The sequence below is a fragment of the Cetorhinus maximus genome, chromosome 9 (assembly GCF_964194155.1).
Source record: "Cetorhinus maximus chromosome 9, sCetMax3.hap1.1, whole genome shotgun sequence".
NCBI classification, from domain to species: Eukaryota; Metazoa; Chordata; class Chondrichthyes; order Lamniformes; family Cetorhinidae; genus Cetorhinus; species Cetorhinus maximus.
The window spans coordinates 7885823-7908521 of record NC_135887.1 but is presented as its reverse complement, the minus strand read 5'-3'; the positions used below and the strand labels follow the sequence as shown (position 1 = coordinate 7908521).

Sequence of the window (22699 nt, the reverse complement as noted above, 5' to 3'; positions counted from 1 at the left end):
TTTTTTAAGGAAAGATGTAAATGCGTTAGAAGCAGTTCAGAGAAGGTTTACTAGACTAATACCATGAAAGGGTGGGTTGTCTTATCAGGAAAAGTTGGACAGGTTAGGCTTGTATCCACTGGAGTTTAGAAGAAGAGTAAGAGGTGACTTTACTGAAACCTTTAAGATTCTGAGGGGTATTGACAGGGTGGATATGGGGATAATGTTTCCTCTTGTGGGAGAATCTAGAACTAGGGGTCACTGTTTAAAAATAAGGGAACGCCCATTTATGGCAGAGATAAGGGGAACATTTTTCTCTCAGAGGTTAGTCAGTCTTTGGAACTCCCTTCCTCAAAAGGCAGCGGAAGCAGAGTCTTTGAATATTTTTAAGGCAGAGGTAGATAGATTCTTAATAAACATGGGGCAGGGTGGGGGGGGTGAAAAGTTATCTGGGGGTAGGTGGCAGGTTACAATCAGATCAGCCATGATTTTATTGAATGGTGGGGCAGGTTCGAGGGGCCGAGTGGCCAACTTCTGTTCCTAATTTGTGTTCGTATGTAAGTGCCTGCTTCGCACCCTTACAACTCACCATATAATAAATCTACAGCTTCAGTAAGGGTGAAGGACAGTCAGTAGAGTCGAATTAGTGAATCAACCCAGGGTTTTTGTACACTTTCTGGTGTTCAATTCAAGGTCAAAGTTGGTCAACGTCCTGCACAGAAGTCAGCCGCTCATCCCTCAGTTATATGTATGGTACATAGGAATGTGAATAGATAATTCAATTTCTTTGGGAAAATTTCTACAGATTTATTCAAAGGCATAGTTCTGAAATGGCAGAGGAATTTGCATATACATGGATAACTCACCAAACGGATGTTATCTTCAGGTCTAAGGAGGGTAAACATTGCTTGGAGGTGTTGTTGAAGGTCACCTTGAAAGAACAAAACAAAAATCTGTAAGGAGCTGGATATAGGAAAGTGAAAGAAATTCTGTCAATAATCAGTTCCAAGTATTTGTGATAGCTCACTGAATTTCGGTTACCGTCATCTCTCTGATCACTGATGTATATACATGGCCACATGTGATTCTTCCACATTGGCATAACTGTGCATATTTTCCCATTTGGAGATAGATAACACTTCAATCTTAATACTTTTTGATGCACACACACATAGATCTCCTATGGCCATGCACAATTTTAGATGAAATGAGGGAATAATTTGACCAGACACACAGATCCAATTTAGTGCTCATTATAAAAATAATACATTTTGTCCTTTTTTAAAAACTTCTATAATAAATCCTTATAATTATAATGGAAACTTGCCATTATTACCCTTTCCTATGGCTCCATTATAAATCACAAACAACACTCAGTTCCTAAGATGCTGTCAATGCCAAGGAAACTCTTAACACAGTGACTATCCTTGCACAACCATCGAGAGGTCACTTGATATTTGTTCCCCACAGCTGCAAGAGATGCCACACAATATCTTTCGGAGACCAGAATCTAAACAATGATTAATTTTTGAAGAAATCAAGCAAGGGCCTTCTATTACAAGGTGTTAACAAGTTTAATTTCATAACATTAGGCTGTCGTAGCAGTTGCAATAATCATTTATGACAATTAGTTGCTGTTTTATTTTTATGGCAGCAGCACTCAGAAGAGAAAGCAAAAAGATGAATACTACTGCTTTTAGGTGTTGTGCACATCAGGGAAAATCAATTCGTAAAATCTCATTTTTACACACTGCATAATGAAGAAACCAGATTTAAGTCAGATTGATGGGCTGCAAATGCAGAAACTGACCTCACTGTTGTGCATAAATTAAAAGTAAAATTGAATACAGAATTAAAGCGGGAAATAGGTAATTACAAAATGGAGAACTAGGGTGTTGCCAAAAAACACACCCTAGGTGATCACATGTCCATGGGCACAGAGGTATGTTTCACACAATATATCTGCTCGTCTTCATTGAGATTGTACAATGCACCCAAATACTATTGCATTACATTAGGAAATTATACTACACTAGAAACCTGTTCTTCATTGTTCAGGCTGTGTTCATTTCTTTGCCAACAGAATAACAGAATTGAAAGCATCCCAAATGCTGCTTTTGCTAACATGGCACTTAATCTTTTAAGTTTGATCCTCTCCATGATGCAAATGTTTCTTCAAGCTGGGATGTAATCTCACTGTGCACAAAATATTTCAATTCATTAACTCAATTTATAAGGACCTACTTTGTGAACTAAACGGAATAAGCACTGAAATGGGAAAGGTATATGGTATTCCAGTTCCACATCTCTTTTATATAGAACAATTTATTTAACACTTGTGTAAATGCGCCCATCTGATTATAATACAAATACATTATTTTACAAAGCTATCCAGCAAGCACTTAAGTGATTAATGCTAATACATGCCAAGTAATAGGGAATGAAATATGGGTAAAGATAGGAATTGATAAATTCCCTCCCAATATCAACCTCAGGAAATAGATGCAAGTTAAACAAAGCTGGCAATCTCATTTGTTGATGTACCTTGAAATACACTAAAATAACAGAATAGCAAACTGGTAAGTGCAGTTCTCCAAGTGCTTAGGGCATTAACTGTTTTAGTCTGTCTCTCTTTTAATTTGCAGAGAGACTGGGCACACGGAATACTTTATCAGATTAATTGGATGCCCAGATCTATGCCTCTATTTGGATTTTGTTATCTTACTCCCTTTTTTTAGTGAATAACTGGGATTTTATTTCTTAAAAAAAGTTAAGAGGTCTCTACCGAGATTGCAACAACGCAAATAGAAAAAATCCTCTATACCTCACTCAATACTGGAGAGGCTAGAACTAAGGGATTTAGTTTGAAAATAAGGAGTCAGACATTTAGGACCAAGGGGAGGAGAAATTTCTTCATTGAGGGTTGTGAATCTTTCGAATTCTCTTTCTCAGAGAGCTGTGGATGCTCAGTTGTTTAGTATATTCAAGGTTGAGATTGATAAAAGTTTTGGATACTGAGGGAATCAAGGGTTAAGAAAATAGTGTAGGAAATGTGAATCTTGTTTTTTTCTATACTTTGGGCTCTGAATTCTGTGCGTGTTAAGTTTGCTTTTGTTAAGTATAACTTTTGTTGCTTAACAGTTTGTCCTGATACCACTGCATTAAGTGTCTCCCTGACCAAAATTTATTGTCTGGTCTCTGATCCTCTTACAATAGGACCGGAAAATGGAGTTGATGCAGAAGAATAGCCATGATCTTATTGAATGGACCTAGTGTTCCTATTAATTATGTTATCCAAGTTAAAAACAAAAATATTGCAAAAATCCTGCATGGCTTAATGTTGAACAGGTTGTAGTTGAAACTATACTACAATATACAATAGATTACAAAATAATAGAGAATATGCAGGTTTCTATTGCAATTGGAAGTGCAGTGGTGTTGCTATAAGGCTTATTTCAAATTACAGCATAGAATTGACCAGAATTTGTCATGAAGTCATCAAAATTCTTTCAAAGAAACATTCTTGAGCAATGCAAGTGTTGTTTTACAGTGACCAAAGCAGATGAGGAATCTTGCAAAATTATCATGATTTTCGTCAGGCTATTTCTACAGTATTTGCACTGAAGTGAAAATTCTCACGCTGCCCCCCCCCCCCCCCCCCCCCCCAATACTTAGAGCAGAAGTACAAGCTTACTTCCTTATTTCAGTTTCAAGAATTACAGCTGTTCCACCACTCATCTCAGACGTCCAGTAACACTAGTTCCCCATGATGAGAAAATTAAATGCATATACCCAAGCACATTAGTATTGTCAATAATTAATCCATGCCTTGTTAAATCCTGACCTGAACAGACATGGAAGCCTCAGCCACACCTACTCAAGAGAATGCTGGGGAAAACATCTGTGCCAGCTTGGAACAGTGCTAATCCAGACCAACTGGAACGGAACACAGAGCAAGCCAGCAATTCACTGTACTGTCAATTTAACCATACTCATTAATTCAAGCCGCTTTACAGATACAACAAAATAAAGCATCCATTGTTTATTTAAAAAAAAAACCTTTGCACCAGTTCCATGCACCAAGAGAAAAACAATGTATTGGTGTGAATGTACATAAAACAGGGAAAATGTGAATCTACTGTATCAACTTTGCTATGTCACATTCATTGATTTTTAAAAAAAATCCAGCTTTGCTACAATTCCACCCCAAAAAGGTAATTGATTCCCATTTTTAGTGCACGTACCTGCATGTTTATTACGCCGGTGACTGATTCTGGGTGCAGTTGAGCCATTTCCTCGAGGCAAGAATAGGGCAGCGCCCTTTACAGTCAAGAAGCTCTCACTTATGCTGTGAAAATGAAAAACCAATGTTCATTGAAGTAAAACAAACTAAAACATGAATATCAGAGCAACTGATTCAACAGTATATTAATGAACTACGGATACAAGTAGTTAGTTCTACTGGATGTAGGTCAGACTAGCTGACTACAGATACATATGAAGTATAGAAGATAGAACTTCTCTACTTCCAACTGCAGACTCAGTGAACTATGTATGCCTCCTTCATTAACAAAGCAACCATGTAAAAGAAGCCCCCCCATTGGGATGCATTGGGAAATGTAAAAAAAGAGGGAAGGACCTTTAAAGAATTGTCCCGGTTCTTAAACACACGATACACTAAGCATATGCTGAATTAAGTTAACTCCAAAGGTTTGATGTTACGGCTTTCCCAAGCTATGATATAAAGATGATCATAAAGAAGTGTGAGATGAGTCCCAAGCATGACTTCAAATACAATGTGTATGAGTCTCACGTGACAGGATATTACTTTTAAAATTTGAAACACTAAGGTTACAACAGAAATGTACCAGTTAGAATAAAAAGTAGTCGGAAAGGAAAATAGGGAAAGGCACGAGTTTTCCTGAAACTGGTGAAAAAAATTATATACAATTAAAGAAAAAATTGAAATTTGTTTCGATGACTGTTGCAGTGAGAACGTTTTTTTGTAACATCTAAACAACCTTATTATTGCAGGAACAGGTTTCAGGCTCACTGAACTCAAAAAATTATTTCAGAGAGATTACAATTTCCCTGGGCATGTCAGCAATATATATGATGAAAGAACTATTTGCATCCAAACAGGATCCTTAACTTTGAAACACATCACAAAGTACTTCACAGGAGCACAATCAAAAAACACATGCTGAACCAGGGAATGAGATGTTAGGAGGAGTGACCAGAAACTGACCTCAACAGATCAGTGAGAAAATGAAATTCATACAATGAATAGTAGATTAAAGTAAATGATGACTTAAGCTATTAGCTTCATTACCTGCAAATTTACATTAATTCAGTTAAAAGGAGAGCAGCAATGATGGCCTTTGGTACACATGACAATTGCACAATTGTACAGTATATAGTATTAAACCCAACAGACTGGAGAGGAGATAAAAAGGTGTTCAAATTTAACTCTGATGGTGTGAATACATCTAATGCCACTTTATGAGAACATGCAGTATCTGTCAGTCTTGGCTGTAGAGTAGACCACTAGCCTGAAAGCCACTAGCTTTTCCCCCTGACACTGTGAAAACAGGAAAATAACCTGCAAATTTAATGAGAAGAGGGCATTTTGAAACAATAATTCTTAAGACGACATCCTGCACCCTCTTAAAGCCTTTTCAGCTCAGGTCAATATCAGCAATCAGTATCTGGATAACTGATGTACACCAACTTGAAAATATTGAGAACTAAGTGTGTCTTGCTCCATTCGAAGCACAGCTTCAGACTTTCCTCTAAGACTTGGGAGTGCAGTAATTCTGGGTTGCATATAAACCAGGACAATTCTTTGAGGTATTGCTCTGTCAAATACTGAAAAATTTGCCTTTTCAGTGTTCAGATGCACATCAAGCTTTCATGGAAGGTGTCACACCTTCCAAAAGCTGGAAGAGTGTAAGCTTGAACATAAAAAAGGCTGATGTTTGAGTTTTCAAACAGTTTGTTTTAGGGGAGGGCAAAAGAAAACACTTCTTGTCATAGCAAGTGCCCTACAAACCATTTTAATACAAAAGATCAGCAAAATTATATGAATGATAAAATTATATTAAATGTTCTATGAAATGTATTGATTGCAACTTTTTATTTAAAGTTTGAGCAAAAATTAATTGAAATCCCAAAACAATACTGAAAATAGTCAACTAGAACAGTAGTGGTTCCCAGAACAAAGACATTCCTTGGCAGGGTTAGAAAGAATTTGAGAGATAACTGTTTCAGACTGTTCCAAAAGTGAATCTGCCACCGCACCCCCCGCCCCTGCCGCCACTCGAGACTCCCAGTTACTGTGACAATAGACAAGACAGGCTCTCTTATGTGATGAGCCTATTCCTACAGCATTTATCCTACAAAATTTCAAAATGAATGAGGAATTCAATAGATGCCATTTCCCAGCAACAGAGAATGTATCAGCTCCCACATTTTTGAAGCTGCTTCCATTAAAACACTCAGAAGACTGAGCTTCAACATATATATTACATGGAAAGCTAGGACCTCAATTGGCAAGCTATGCAATATTGTGCCACCTCTTCACATTTCAAATTGTGAACTGCAACTTTGACCACAAACCACAGTTGTAAGCTTTGATGTCACACAGGATTTCACTTCTTTTCAATTCTGCAAACTGACGGAATTCTTGTAAACATGCCCTTTCGAAAGAGCTTGTGTTCGGAAATAAATTGCAACAGATTGACAAGTCGCAGGCTTTCATATATCTCAGTGCACATGAATTAAATAGAGTAATGATCCTCATTCAGCCTCTTAAGGAAATCAAATTTTGAACGGCATTAGAAGAAAATTAAGTTTAAGGATTAACCCACTTTTTAACCTTGTTAAAATAGGTAAGAGTAGAATGCATTCAAGGTCCTGGAGGTGCTACTTGAAGGTCACGCTGTTTTATCCTTGTCCTCCTAAAATGCAACAAATAAAATAATTTGCAGCCTAATTGCATTTAATCTGTATACTCCCATGAACATCAGGAATTTCTATTTTCTGATGCCACCTTCTCAAGGGTAACTAGGGATGGGCAATAAATGCTGGCCCAGCCAGCGAAGTCTGCATCCTGTGAATGAATTTTTTAAAAGTGGAACCATCTGCTCCTCTAGCCGAATATGTTTAATGTAGGCTTGAAACTCTTGCATGCTCAAAATATTGGCATAGTTAAAGGTTACTTCTCTTTAACAATTTACTTTTCAACGACGTCCATTAAGTACTGAAGTCAATAGATTAATATGGTCAATTGATATTGAAAATGCTGAGAGAGAGAAACAAAATATAAAAGCCCTTCAAGCCTATTCCACATTCTGGTACATCATGGCTAATCTGTATCTCTGCTCCAGTAAAACCCCAAGTCTTCCATATTCACTAAGATAAAAGCAAAATACTGCGGATGCTTGAAATATGAAATAAAAACAAAATGCTGGAAAATCTCAGCAGGCCTGGCAGCATCTGTGGGGAGAGAAACTGAGTTAACGTTTTGAGTCCGTATGACTCTTCTCTAGAAATACTAGAGAAACAAGGATCTAGTGAGAAGGGGGAATTGAAGGAAATTAATATTACTAAAACAAAAGTGCTCGAGAAATTAATGGGACTGAAAGCCGATAAATCCCCAGGGCCCAATAATCTACATCCTGAGGTACTAATGGTGGAGGCCATGGAAATAGTGGACACGTTGGCTGTCTTCTTCCAAAATTCTGAAGGCTCTGGAACAGTCCTGGCAGATTGGTGGGTGGCAAACGTAACCCCACTATTTAAAAAAGGGAGGGAGAAAACAGCGAATTACAGACTGGTTAGCCTATTATCAGTTGTAGAGAAATGCTAGAGACTATTATAAAGGGTGTGATAACAGGACACTTAAAGAAAAAGAAAATCAACAGGATTAGTCAAAGTCAACTTGGATTTATGAAAGGGAAACCATGTTTGACAAACCTACTGGAGTTTTTTTTGAGGATATAGCTAGCAGAATAAATAAGGGAGAACGGGTAACCGATGGATGTGGCGTATTTGGATTTTCAGAAAGCTTTTGATAAAGTCCCACATAAGAGGTTAGTGTGTAAAATCAAAGCACATGGGATTGGGGATAATATGGATTGAGAATTGGTTGTCAGACAGGAAACAGAGAGTAGGAATAATGGGTCTTTTACAGAGTGGCAGACGGTGACTAGTAGGGTACCACAGGGATCAGTGCTTGAGCCCCAGCTATTCACAATATATATCAATGATTTGGATGAGGGACCCAAATGTAATATTTCCAAGTTTGCTGACGACACGAAACTAGGTGGGGATGTAAGTGATGTGGAGCATGTTAAGAGGCTTCAAGGCGATTTAGATAGGCTGAGTGGGTGGGCAAATACATGGCAGGTGCATTATAACGTGGATAAGTGTGAAATTATCCACTTCGGTAGGAAAAACAGAATGGGAGAGTATTATTTAAATTGTGATAGATTGGGAAATGTTGATGTACAAAGGGACCTTGGTGTCCTTGTACACCAATTATTGAAAGCAAGCAAGCAGGTGCAGCAAGCAGTTAAGGTGGCAAATAGTACGTTGGCCTTCATTGTGAGAGGGCTTGAGTACAGGAGCAAGGGTATCTTACTGCAGCTGTACAGGACCTTGGTGAGACCACACATGGAGTATTGTGTGCAGTTTTGACCGCCTTACCCAAGAAATGATATACTTGCCATAAAGGGAGTGCAGCAAAGGTTCACCAGACTGATTCCTGGAATGGCAGGATTGTCGTATGATGAGAGATTGGGTCGACTAGGCCTGTATTCAATGGAGTTTAGAAGAATGAGGGGAGGATCTCATTGAAACGTATAAAATTCTGACCAGGATGGAGAGACTGGATGCAGGAATGATGTTCTGCTGAACCTGCTTTGTATTCCTTCCAAAGCCAATATATTTTTCCTGCGATGTCGTACCCAAAACTAAATGCAGCATCCTGGATGAGATCTGTTGAAGCTCTGTACAACTGAAGCCTTATTTAGAAACATAGAAAATAGAAGAAGGTGCAGGTCATTCGACCCTTCGAGCTTGCTCTGCCATTCAATATGATCATGGCTAATCCTCTAACTCAACGCCATACTCCCACTCTCTCCCCATACCCCTTGATGTCGTATAAAGAGATATGTTCTTAATTAGCAAAAGAATGCCATGAAGACCAAGGGTACAGAGGCCTTTTTTGTAAATTAGAATGCTGCCTCTGGCTCCACAAGGGACAAAATATAAAATAAAATGAAATAGAATGAATGTGAGATGATCAATATAGGATGTTCAACTGAATTTACAAACACTAGAAAAGACAGCAAACCATATAAATAATAGCTACTATTTTTGATGCAACTCTCTCATGTACAACACAAAAGTGACTCAACTTGGAATGCTTAAGATTTCTTTTTCTATTCCATGTGACAATATTCCAAAATACACTATTGTGGGGTGGACCAGGAAGAAGCAAGAGTGGGGAAAAAAGCATACAAGCAAAATAATTCTTAGCAATCTATGAAAGGAGCCAAATCATATGCCAAAATTTACTAAACATTTTTGGCATACCTCAAAAGTCTAAGGAAAATGTTTACTAAATAAGGCATATTCCAAAACATTGAATATACATAGACAAGTTATAATAGGGTCACTAGCATTTTGAGCTTTATATGTAGTAGTATAGAGAACAAGAACAAAGAGGCTATGATAATGTTGTAGATGGCAATGGATAAGCTACAGCTAGAGCATAGTGCTCAGTTTTGGGTACCCACGGTGAACATGTAAATTCACCAGCATGATATGCGTGCTGGGAAACTATAGCTAATGAGAAAAAAAACTAAAATTCTGGAAATGTTTCCACTGGAGCAGAGAAAGCTGAGAGAAGATTTAAATGGCTTTATATGTTTTTCATATGGTTTTAAATAATAATGGAATTTTGATGGAGTGAAATGGAAGAAACCATCTCCTCTGGTTGAGGAATCAGTGACAAAGAGTAAACAATTCAAGGAAGGGTGAGGAAAGAAGTTAGAGAAAATTTCTTTATACAGAAAGAGCTTGGAATGCTTTGTCAGAGGGAGTGGTTGAGTCAGAGATCATTACGTATTTTAAGGGAAGAATAGATAAACACTTGAGTAGATAATGACATATGGCTTTGGGGAGAAAGCGGGACTGGGCGATTAGTTGTGGGTTACTCAGGCAAAGAGCTGACATGGACAAGATAGGCTAACTGGACTCCTCCTGTAAACTTCTATGGTTGTATTAATCTCTAGGGCTATGAGTATGATTATACTGGACTGCATTCTAGCCAGTAATAATCAATAAAGTGAATGAAAGAAACAAAAGTTGCTTTTATACCACTTCTTCTGCATCAACAGCAATGGATTAGGAAGTGTGGTACAAAGTGTGAGCCAGGTTGTCTGACTTCTCCAAAGACACTACACTGTTGCTTTTAAACTGGTTTTGTCATCAGGTCCAAAAAAAGGACAACAAAAAAGGAAACTTGTTGAATTTGCTAAGGCAGCTGATATAACATTTTTCTACTTTTCTGGAAGAAAAATGCAAAGGCATAGTTGGGATTTATTAGAATAGAACAGTTCTGCTATGATTTGTGACACTGTTGTTATACATATTGGGCTGGATCCGTTTATACTTATACTGTTCTTCCATCTGTTTACCATGTTCCTACATATAAACAAGTTTTGCTTTTAAACTATACAGCAAATACATGATCATTTTATTTTTGTTGACCAAATTATTTCATACTGCAACATCTGTCAGGATGCCAGCCTTCACTAGAGCATTTGGGCTTTCAAAATGTTTTGTTTGTTTCAAAACTTAGGGGTGTTTTTTTTTAATCAATAAATAAAAAGGGAAGTTCATATTTCAGAAACTCAACTTTTAAAAAAAAACTTCAGTCACAGCTTCCGATACGCATTGTACAAAACTTCTTCCTCCTGTGTGCAAGTGTTTGATTTAAAGGCTTTCATACTGTTGGTAACCAGGTTGTTTGGAGTTTTACTTGCATTGATGAAAAGCTACTCTTCTTTATTTGACCCGCTGGTTCAGCTCAGAGTTTGGCTAAGGTGAACAAAGGAAACAATTGCACTGCTTGCCACTTTAAAAAAAGCGCATTCTGGTTAGTCTCTCTCCTTTCTCGCTTGGTGTGTCTGAAATGGAGAACCATGAATTCAATTTGTGGGCCATAATAGTTTAACTTACCTAATCTGCAATCTCAGAATTTTATCAGTGATGATAATGCTCATGAAATTGCTCAACATGAAAGCAGGTCGTTTCGGTTCTATCCCACAGAACAAATAAAAATCACCAGTTTTAATTATAATTAATTTACTGCTCTGTTAAGTCATTTTTAAATTTTAAAAAGGCCATTGCACAGCAGTTTGTCAAAGCCAGTTCTGCTCTAAAGGCAACTATTATCAACAGTTTCACAATCAGATTTAGGCAACAATACTATTCCATGGAATAAATGAGAGCAGTCTCTTTGATCTCAGTGAAACATGCTCATTCATCCCATTTAGCAGTTGATATCAAGGGAACCACTGGTAAAAAGAAAATTTAAAATACTTTCTCAGAGGTTATAAAATTTACAAACTGAAATTAGCCACTGCTCTACTGATTGAATTAAATAATTCACAAAAATGTTTCTGAAACAAGAGGATTGAAACCAGGTTCAGACAACAGAAATAGAAATGGCAAGTCCAGTAATGAAAGAGATTTATAAAAAGATTATAAAGGAAATTAATGCAAATCAGGAACAAGTAAATTCAGAATAGGTATTAGAAACGCCTCGCTACTAAAATAGATATCTGAAATAGTCTATTAATTAAGTGAGAGACAAAACATTTGGAGTTATACAAAATCTAAATCAGATCACACGCAATGGGACTACTAATGTGCCAGAGGGCTAGAATTCAATGTTCAAACAGCCTTTTTCCTTCCCAGACTGTTCTTTCATTCTTCTGCATTTGACTGGCCAAATGGCCACTCAATTAGCAAAGTATTTTCAGAAGAAAAGCCTTTTAGTGGAATTTATTCACAGTAAAACACAGTAATGCCATTTGTATAATTTTCTGCAGGGAAAATTAAAATTGCAAAGTGGACAGAAAGAATAAAAAGCACAGAAAGAAGGGTACTTCTCATAGTTCATTGGATGAATCTGGTGTGGTCCAGTCTCTTCGAAAGTGCCTAAAATTAGCTGGTATAATGCAGAGTCAGTACATGTACAGATCTATCATAGGCATAAATACAGCACAGAATTTAAAAATCACACAGTAAAAACAGCTAAACAAGCTGAAAGCTGTGCAGAGATATTATCCCTATTTACTGGAATACTCAGTCTCATGGGTCTAAATGCCCAATCTTGGGTCATAAGTCGCTGTTGGCTTTCAGTGTCTGTCACATCAGCAGTTCACTAAACATCTGCTGCAACACCATCATCAAATGCAGAGCCAACGATTGTCAAACTACAGCACACCATCCTGGCCGAGGAGTCCCTCAGCCGGTTGTAGGGTTTTTACAGTGTCTATTTCTACATCTCCAGTAACATGATACATTAGGACATTTATGCAAGAGGGTAAAGAATGGCAACACTACTATTACAGGTTTTGAAAGAAATAACCTATCCTTCACTACCAAGAAATTCTATGTCCAGTGTATGCCCAGAGCTAATATAGCTGAAACTAATCATCTAGGATATTGCAGTGGGTACGAAAGTTTCGCATTCGCTGAGCAGAAGCAAACAGCATCACTCCTTAAACAGTGGTTATTTTAGTAACTTGCATATAGGGACACAGCTTTTTATAGCACATGCTCCAGTTTATCGTGCCCTATTTAACTATTGCCAACTGTATAGGCCATTTACATGCAAGCAGCATGGCTAAAATTTCAAATCTCATTCCATTCAGCACAGAAGGGAATTCAGGTCAGCTTACTAACAATGTCCACCAAGGCCAGACTGACTATATATAGGAAGCTATCTCCAGAATTTTATAGTTGTCAAGCTGTGCTCTACATGTTCCTCAACTGGTCACTCATAGAAAAAGCCTCAAACCTGCAGGGTGACTTGGACCAGGAACAATAATGAAAAGAGACTTGGACATTTTTCTGATACAATCATAGTTCTCTCCAGTTTAGGTTAAAACCATTAATCTCTTTCCACCATTAGGATTTTCCAGGATCCCGATGTGGCAACATTATAGGATATGCTACTCCCAGTTCAGAAACTGGCAAACCTTCAAAGCACTGGCTAAGCTTGGTACTGCAGTCCTGTTTCTGTCATTAAAAAAAAGTCTGTGATCTACAATTTGTATTAGAATATTTAAAATTATAATTCTACAAAACAAATTAGTTCAGACAATTCCAGATACACTATTTGCCCATCACAACTCCAATATAGAAAGTTTGTGTGGAAAGTTGAAAGCTAGGCCCTGCAAAACAAAGTGCAGAGTCTGGCTTTGATTATTTTGGCATTGAAGTTCAAAAGCTCGATTTTCGCTTTCTTACTCAATTGAATGAACTAATAATTTGATTACCCAGAACACTTAAAATTTTTTGAAACATCCAGATTGTTACAGTTTGTGAACACACACTAAAATCACTGATATTATAAAAAGAATGGTTATTTTCATCATTTTTATAATGGCTTCCATTCCCCCTTGCATTAATTAATTTTGTGTTTTTGATTCCTTGTATGAATATTTATACTTTAAATAGCGCCAAACGAAAATGATTCATCAACATAAAGGGGCATTTCTCCATAATTCACAATGTCTTTATTTTTAAGTATGTTTATATAGTAAACTGCTTCTGTGATGCAAGTCATTTCCATCGCTTACCAGCATGGTGAGCTGCATTCCTCACTACAAATGAACTTTGGTTTGAAATAGATGTTCGAACTAGATATATGTTACTAAAATGCAACAAATGTTTCAAAAAAACATTTAAAAACTGTAACCAGTATAAGTATTTCTAAGTCAGTTTCAAACCTGCAGGGCAGGTTGAGAAAGTGGTTAAAAGGGCACACAGTGTTCTGGGCTTTACAAAAAGAGGTACAAAAGCAAGGAAGTTATTTTGCACCTTCATGAAACTCTGTCGGCCTCAACCGCAGTGCTGTGTCCAGTTCTAGACACTGCATTTTAGAAAGATGTGAAGGCTAGAAAAAATTTATGAGAATGGTTTCAGGAATGAGGGACTTCAATTAGGTAGATAGATTGCAGAAGCTGGGGTTGTCCTTCTTAGAGAAGGTTGAGAGGCGATTTGGTAGAGGTTCAAAATCGCGAAGGGTCCAGATAGATTAGATAGAGAGAAACTGTTCCAATTGGCAAAAGGGTTGAGAACTAGAGGACATCAATAAAACGTGAGGCAGGGTGGCAGTGGCCATAGTCTTACTGGACTAGCAATCCAGAGGCCCAGGCTCTGGGGACACCGGTTCAAATCCCACCACAGCAGCTGATGGAATTTAAATTCAATTAATAAATATGGAATTAAAAGTTAGTCTTAGTAATGATGACCATAAAACTATCATCGATTACTGTAAAAACCCATCTGATACACTAATGCCCTTTACGGAAGGAAATTTGCCGTCCTAACGTGGTCTAGCCTATACATGACTCCAGATGCACAGCAATGTGGCTGACTCTTAAGTGCCCTCTGAAATGGCCTAGCAAGTCACTCAGTTGTATCAAACCACTACAGAAAAGCCAAAAAGGAATGAAACCGGACAGACCATCGAGCATCCACCTAGGTACCAGAAACGACAACGGCACACCCAGCCTTGTCAATGCTGCAAAATTCTCCTTACTAACATCAGCGCGCTTGTACCCAAATTAGGAGAGCTGTCCCACAGACCAGACAAGCAACAACCTGACATTGTCTGTAAGGTATGATTCCGTGAGTATGACTACGTCCGAGACAGCATCATCACCATCCCTGTCCCACTGGCAGGACAAACCCATCAGAGGCGGTGGTACAACGGTATACAGTTGGGAGAAAGTTGCCCTGGGATTTCTCAACATTGACTCTGGGCTGCATGAAATCTCATGGCATCAGGTCAGACATGGGCAAGGAAACCTCCTACTGATTACCACCTACTGTCCCCCAACACCACACCCCCATCTCAGCTGAAGAATCAGTATGTCTCCATGTTGAACACCACTTGGGAGAAGCACTGAGAGTGGCAAGGGCATAGAATGTACTCTGGATGGGGGGCTTGGTAAGCACCACTACCGTCAGGGCCCTAAAGGGCATAGTTCTAGACTGAGTCTGCAGCAGGTGGCGAGAGAACCAACAAGAGGGAAAAATCTATTTGACTTTGTTGTCTCCAATCTACCTATTGGAGGTGCATCTACCCATGACAACATTGGCAGGACTGACCACCGCACAGTACTTGTGGAGATGAAGTTCCGTCTTCACATTGAGGATACCCTTCATCATGTTGTGTGGCACTACCATCGTGCTAAATGGGGTAGATTTCGATAAGGTCTAGCAACTCCAAACTGGGCATCCAGGAGGCACTATGGGCCATCAACAGCAACAGAATTGTATTCAACCACAATTTGTAACCTCTTAGCCTAGTATATCCCCCACTCTACCATTACCATTAAGCCAGAGGATCAACCCTGGTTCAATGAAGAGTGCAGAAGGACATGCCAGGATATAGCGATCATTGTATCATAAGGTCTAGGCTGGCTATGGAAAAGGACAAAGAACAATTCAGAGTAAGATAACGTGCTGGTTTTCCTAATTAACCTACGTTTGTCCATGTGTCTATTAATTTTGTCCATAATTATTGTTTCTAGTAACTTCTCCACCACCAAAATTAAACTGACTCGCCTGCAGTTTCTGGGCTAATCTCTACACCCTTATTTGAACAAGGGTGTAACGTTTGCAATTCTCTAGTCCTCTGGCACCACCCTTGAGTCTAAGAAAACAGATGCAAAGTATTTATTTGATACCTCAGCTATACCCACTGCTTCCGTGCGTAAAACCCCCTTTTTGGTCCCTAATCAGCCCTACTCCTTCTTTAACCGCCATTATACTATTTATATACCTATAGAAGACATTGGGGTTCCCTTTTTATGTTAGCTGCCAGTCTCTCTTCATATTTCCTCTTCGCTTCTCGTATTTGCTTTTTTTTTACCTCCCTCTGAACCTTCGATATTCTGCGTGGTTCTCAATTGTATTTTCTACCTCATATCTGTCATAAGCATACATTTGCTTCCTTATCTTAATTTCTAATTCCCTTTTGTCATCCAGGGAGCCCTGGATTTGTTTGCCCTACCTTTCCCTTTCAAGGAAATATAACTTGTCTGTGCCTGAATTACCTCTTCCTTGAAGGTAGTCCAATGTTGAGCTACCATTTTTCCTGCCAATCTTTGACTCCAATTTATTTGCGCCAGACCCATTCTTACCTCATTGAAGTTGGCTGGAGCTTTTTGAAGAGGTAACAGAGAGGGTTGATGAGGGCAATTCTGTTGATGTGTTGTACATGGACTTCTAAAAGGCATTCAATACAGTGCCACACAACAGACTTGTGAGCAAAGTTACAGCTCATGGAATAAAAGAGAAAGTAGCAACATGGTTACGAAATTGGCTGAGTGACAGGAAACAGTGAGTAGTGGTTAAAGGATGTTTTTCAAGCTGGAGGAAGATTTGTAGTGGAGTTCCCCTGGGGTCAGTGTTTGGATCTTTGTTTTTCCTGATAAATGTTAATGACCTAGACCTTGGTGTACAGGGCACAACTTCAAAATTTGCAGATGATACTAAACTTGGAAGCATTGTGAACTGTGAGGAGGATAGTGTAGAACTTCAAAAGTATGTAGGCTAATCAGTGGAGTGGGTGGACAGATGGTAGATGAAGTTCAATGGGGAGAAATGTGAAGTAATTCATTTTGGGAGGAAGAACACAGAGACAAAAAAAGGGTACAACTCTAAAGGGGCTGCAGGAGCAGAGGGACTTGGGTGTATATATGCATAAGTCATTGAAGGTGGCAGGACAGGTTGAGAGCACAGTTAAAAAAGTGTACAGTACGCTAAGCTTTATTAATAGGAGCATAAAGTACAAGAGCAAGGAGGTTATGTGGAATTTGTATAAGTCCCTAGTTTGGCCTCAGCTGGAGTACTGCATCCAGATCTGGGTGCCACACTTTAGGAATGATCTGAAGGCGCTGGAGTGCAGAAAAGATTCACAAGAATGGTTTCGGATGAGGAATTTCAGTTATGAAGATAGAGTGGAGAAGTAGGACAGTTTTCCTTGGAGAAGAGAAGGCTTAAAGGAGATCTGAGAGGTATTCAAAATCATGAGGGGTCTGGACAGGATAAATAGGGAGAAACTGTTTCCACTGGTGAAAGGATCAAGAACACAAGGCACAGATATAAAGTAATTGGCAAAAGAAGCAAAACTGACATGAGAAAAAAACTTTTCCACACAGCAAGTGGTTAAGGTCTGGAATGCACTGCCGGAGAGTGTGGTGGAGGTAGGTTAAATTGAGGCATTGGAAAGGGAATTAGACTGTTATTTGAAAAGGAACAATGTGCAGGATTATGGGGAGAAGGTACTAAGTGAGTTCCTCATTCAGGGAGCCAGTGCAGCCATGATGGGCTGAATGGCCTCTGTCTGCACTGTAAAAATTCTGTGATTCTATGATAAGCACCAGCAAACCTAAAAATGAGGCGTCAACTTGATGAAGCTACAACACAGGACTACTAGCATGCCAAAGAGCGGAAGCAGCATGTGATAGATAGAGCTAAGCAACCCTACAACCAGCGGGTCAGATCAAAGTTCTGCAGTCCTGCCATATCCAGTCGTGAACGGTTATGGACAATTAGGCTCCATAAATATCCCCACTCTCAATGATAGGGGAGCCCAGCACAGAGTGCAAAAGGCAGTACTGAAGCATTTACAACCATCTTCAGCTGGAAGTGCCAAGTGGATGATCCAGCTTGGCCTCCTGCGGGAGGTACCCAGCATCACAGACACCAGTCTTCAGCCAATTCAGTTCACTCCACCTGATATCAAGAAATGGCTGAAGGCACTAGATACTGCAAAAGGCTATGGGCCCTGACAACATTCCGGCAATAGTACTGAAGATTTGTGGTCCAGAACTAGCCGTGCCCCTAGCCAAGCTGTTTCAGCACAGTCGCAACACTGGCATCTACCCAACAATGTGGAAAATTGCCTAGGTGTGTCCTGACCATTAAAAGCAGGACAAATCCAACTCAACCAATTACCATCACATTAGTCTACTCTTAATCGCCAGCAAAGGTGATGGAAGGGGTCATCAGCAGTGATATCAAATGGCACTTACTCCGCAATAAATGCTCACTGGCACTCTGTTTGGGTTCTGCCAGGGTCACTCAGCTCCTGACTTCATTAAAGCCTTGGTCCAAACATGGACAAAAGAGCTAAACTCCAGAGGCGAAGTGACAGTGGCTGCCCTCGACATCAAGGTAACATTTGACCGACTGTGGCGTCAAGGAGCCCTAGCAAAACTGAAGTCAATGGGAATTGGGGGGGAAACTCTCCACTGATTAAGAGTCATACCTAGCACAAAAGGAAGATGGCTGTCTTTGTTGGAGGTCAATCATCTCAATCCCCAGGCCACCACTGCAGGAGCTCCCCAAGGTAGTGTCCTAGGCCAACCACCTTCAGCTGCTTCATCAATAACCATCCCTCCATTATAAGGTCAAAAGTGGGGATGCTCACTGATGAGTGCACAACGTTCATTCAAATTTGGGCTGATGAGTGACAAACAACATTCACCAAACAAGTGCCAGGCAATGACCATCTCCAACAAGAGATAATCTAACCATCTCCCCATGGCATTCAATTACCATCACTGAATCTCCCACTATCAAAATCCTGGAGGTTACCATTCACCAGAAATAAACTGGATCAGCCATATAAATACTGTGGCCACAAAAGCAAGTCAGAGGCTGGGAATTCTGCAGTGAGTAACTCACCTCCTGACTCCCCAAAGCCTGTCCACCATCTACATGGGTCAAGTCAGGAGCGTGATGGAATACTCTCCACTTGCCTGGAAGAGTGCAGCTCCAACAACACTTAAGAACGTTGACACCATCCAGGACATCACGGCACACTTGACTGGCACTCCATCCACCTGCTTAAGCATTCACTCCCTCCATCATTAGCACCCCTGTCCATCACCTTAAACATTCACTCCCTCCAGCACTGACACACAGTGGCAGCAGTATGCACCATCTACAAGAAACAATGCAGCAACTCAACAAGGATCCTTCGACTCTACCTTCCAAACCTGGGACCTCCACCATCTAGAAGTACAAGGGCAGCAGATGCATGGGAACACAACTACCTGCAAGTTCCCCTCCAAACCACTTACTCTCCTGACTTGGAACTATATCGCTGTTCCTTCACTGACATTGGATTAAGATCATGGAACTCCCTTGCTAACAGCACTGTGAGTATACCTATATCACATGGACTGCAGTGGTTCAAGGCAGCGGCTCACCACCATCTTCTCAAGGGCAATTAGGGGTGGGCAATAAATGCTAGTCTAGACAGTGATGCCCACATCCCGTGAAAGAATAAATTGAAAAAAATAGTGAAATTAGTAAAAACATTTTTGCGCAGCAAGTGGTCAGGACCACCTTTTGAGTGAGGTGGAGGCAGATTCAATTGGGGCTTTCAGAAGGAAATTGGAAAAGCATTTGATGAGATAAAACCTGCAGGAAATTACAGAGAGTAGAACTGAGTTGTTTCTGCAGGGAGCCGGCACAGGCATAATCAGCTGAAAGGCCTCCTTCTATGCTTTAAGTATTTTATAATTCAGGGTTCCTAAACATGCAATGTCCCCAGTGCCTTTTCTTGGTTACTGCAATTCTTGTTGCTTTTTGCAAGTGAGTTAACAAACAAAAGAACTGTGAACATAGCTAATTGTATGCTTAAAGTAAACAGGTGAAACCTGTTACATCATATCTGATTCAGGTACCTCATGAAAATTGTTAGGGAGGTGTCAGCTGTGGCTCAGTTCATAGCACCCTCGCCTTTGAATCAGAGGGTTGTGGGTTCGTGTCCCACTCCCGGAAACCAAGAACTGTGATTGTACTCAAAACAGTTGCAATCTGTGACTGTTGATGAAAAATTGTTAGACTGCACTAAAAATAACTGTGGAAGTCCAGCTTCTCCTGGTTAAGGAAGATATTGGCTCAGCTCCGCTCAGACAAAATGTGTATTTGGTTTAATGTCAGTAGTGAAAGGAAGGAGAGTAAAATAACCACTAGAAATAAAGTATTTCTAATTGAGCCTTTAGCAACCAAAAGCTTTACTACGAATACTTGAAGAGATATACAAATGGAGCGGCTGCACAACTCATGGCAGCAGTGTCTCAATGAACTGTAGTAAATCTTGTGCACAGAAATAAAAATAGTGCACAGTATAAATGTTACAGGCTCCACAGCAACAGTAGGTAATGCACCGTTACCCAAGAATTATGGATATTACCAAAACGAAGAGAAAAAATGTAGTTTGGGGAAAGAAGTGCAAATTGTGTGGTGAAACTAATTTTATTATTGACTAAGAGTGGAAACTTGTTGCAAATCAGATCTTGAGGACATGCTGTTCAGGAACAATTTATATAAGATCTCAATATTTTGGTGACATTAAAATGTATATTGATTGCTGGCTTAAGAATTTACCTATGAAGCTAATTTAGAATCAGGATCAGTCAACCGTCCAGCAATTAAGCTTAATTCATTTTCAGTCACATGTATAAAAATCTAAACCAAGCATTTACAGAAAATATTATGGTCAAGGAGAAAATTAAGTGATTTATTTTAGGTCTGTATACAAGTAGTAGTTCGGTAGCTGTCTGAACTGCTTCCACTATGAATCCATGGCATCTGCCTCATTTATACTGTGGGGCAAACTCTATAAAGCTGAAAAAGCTGTGCATACATGAAAAGTCATTTATTTGGGATTTCATTTCTGACACATCTGATCTTTTCTGATGCCTGCCTGGCAACTGGGAAACCACATCAATAGCCTCTATGGACAGGCAGCGTGTTCAGGCTGCCTCCAACTGGAAAACAAATGGTAACTGCACCATTATATGCACTGCTGCATTGTTGTTCACTGCCACTTGCAAGAAACTGGATAAAACTGCCTCTCAGGTGGAAGTCTCCATGGAGTTGTGCTACTTTATTTATTTTACCACTGCGGGAGCTTCAGTCTGTATGTATCAAACATGGAACTCCATGAAACTAATGAAGCTTCTTCCTTTGGCAATGAAAGGTGCTTATTCCTTTTGCACACATGGCACTATGGCATCCTCACAGCAAGATAAGTAACAGTGCTGCTACTTATGCAGATTCCAATACCTTTAGGATCTAAAATACCTTTTAGATGACACTTAGCAGCATTGCCAGCACAACTCATTTCCTGAGTCTTACACAATGGGTAGTAATCTCAAGTAAGCATGTTGAATTTGCTAAGAAAGAATGCAACTTGAAAAACTGATCTTCCAATCACTGCAAATCCAAGATTACAGATTCCTGCATGAAACCCACCGCAGTTTGGAAGCTATATATCACTAGCAACTCACTTTAAATGAGAAAGCAGCACTAAAAAGAGTAATGCCATGGTTGCCACAGAACCAGTAAGATGGTCTGAGTATACCAACAAGCCAGTAACAGGTTTTCCCTTTGTCATTTCCATGGACCTTCTTCGGCCATTGAGGTTGTCTAGTGTCCAGAAAATGAATTCACAGTCTGCAGTCTTGTTTTTGTGTTGTTCCAATGCTATGGAGTCTGTCCCACAGAATAAAGAGGATGGATTTCACCGCACTGCAAACACCACTCGAAGAAGTTGTTCCTCCATGTAACGGACAACATGAAATTAAGTTAGCTGGAGGAATTAGAGTATCTAAAGTGTGAGGCAGCTAAATTATAGGATAACTGTTAATTCAGCTGCTTCACAAGGTTAGTCAAAATGACATTAATTGAATCTGAGTCGGAAGCATTCCTGCCTCCAAGTCAGACAGTTGGGGATTCAATTCCAATTATGGATATAAGCAAATAATCTAGGGAGGCCCACAATGCAATATTGAGAAAGCATTCAATTATTGGAAATGTTGTCTTTCAGATAAGACATTAAATCAAGCCCTCATTTACTGACTTAGGCAAATATAAAATATCCTAAGAGCAGGGGGTTTTCCTGATGCCCCAGCTAACATTCTCTGCTCAACCAAAGCCACCAAATATCTGACCATTTTTCCATTTGCTGTTCATGGGACCTTGCTCTGGATAGTTTGGCTGCCAGGGCTCCTAAAATAACATGAATGACTACAACCAATGGATTATCTTTGAAGCACAAATTTTAGGGCATTATGAGAATGTGATCAGTTCTATATAAAGGCAGGCTCTTTGTTTATCACTCAACCTAACTTGAAACTTTGTTAAGTTCAGTCCATTGACATTGTCTGGCTCAGTAGGTCCTCCTAGCCAATTAGATCAGCATGAACTGTGTAAAGAACAACAGATATAATCTGACTAATCAGGCAAGGGCAATAAGCCTCCAATCCTATTTTATTAAATTAGTTCTGATGGTTAAAAACAGACTCTAATAGCCTTACAGTCTACATTAATTATGCTCACAGTTTTTAAACAAAGTTTTTTCGCCAAAATCCTAATGTATTGC

At 39.4% G+C, this 22699-nt stretch overlaps 1 protein-coding gene across 3 annotated transcripts in view; it reads right to left on the bottom strand.

Moving 5' to 3' along the window:
* The window catches only part of LOC144684343 (protein phosphatase Slingshot homolog 2-like), a 172982-nt gene that overhangs the window by 61185 nt on the left and 89098 nt on the right, over positions 1-22699 (bottom strand). For all 3 annotated transcript variants that reach the window (XM_078548004.1, XM_078548003.1, XM_078548001.1), the window contains 2 exons: positions 4224-4327; positions 846-910 (listed from right to left, as the gene is read on the bottom strand). In XM_078548004.1, coding sequence (XP_078404130.1) covers positions 846-910; positions 4224-4327 — 169 coding nt within the window. The remainder of the gene's footprint in view (positions 1-845; positions 911-4223; positions 4328-22699) is intronic.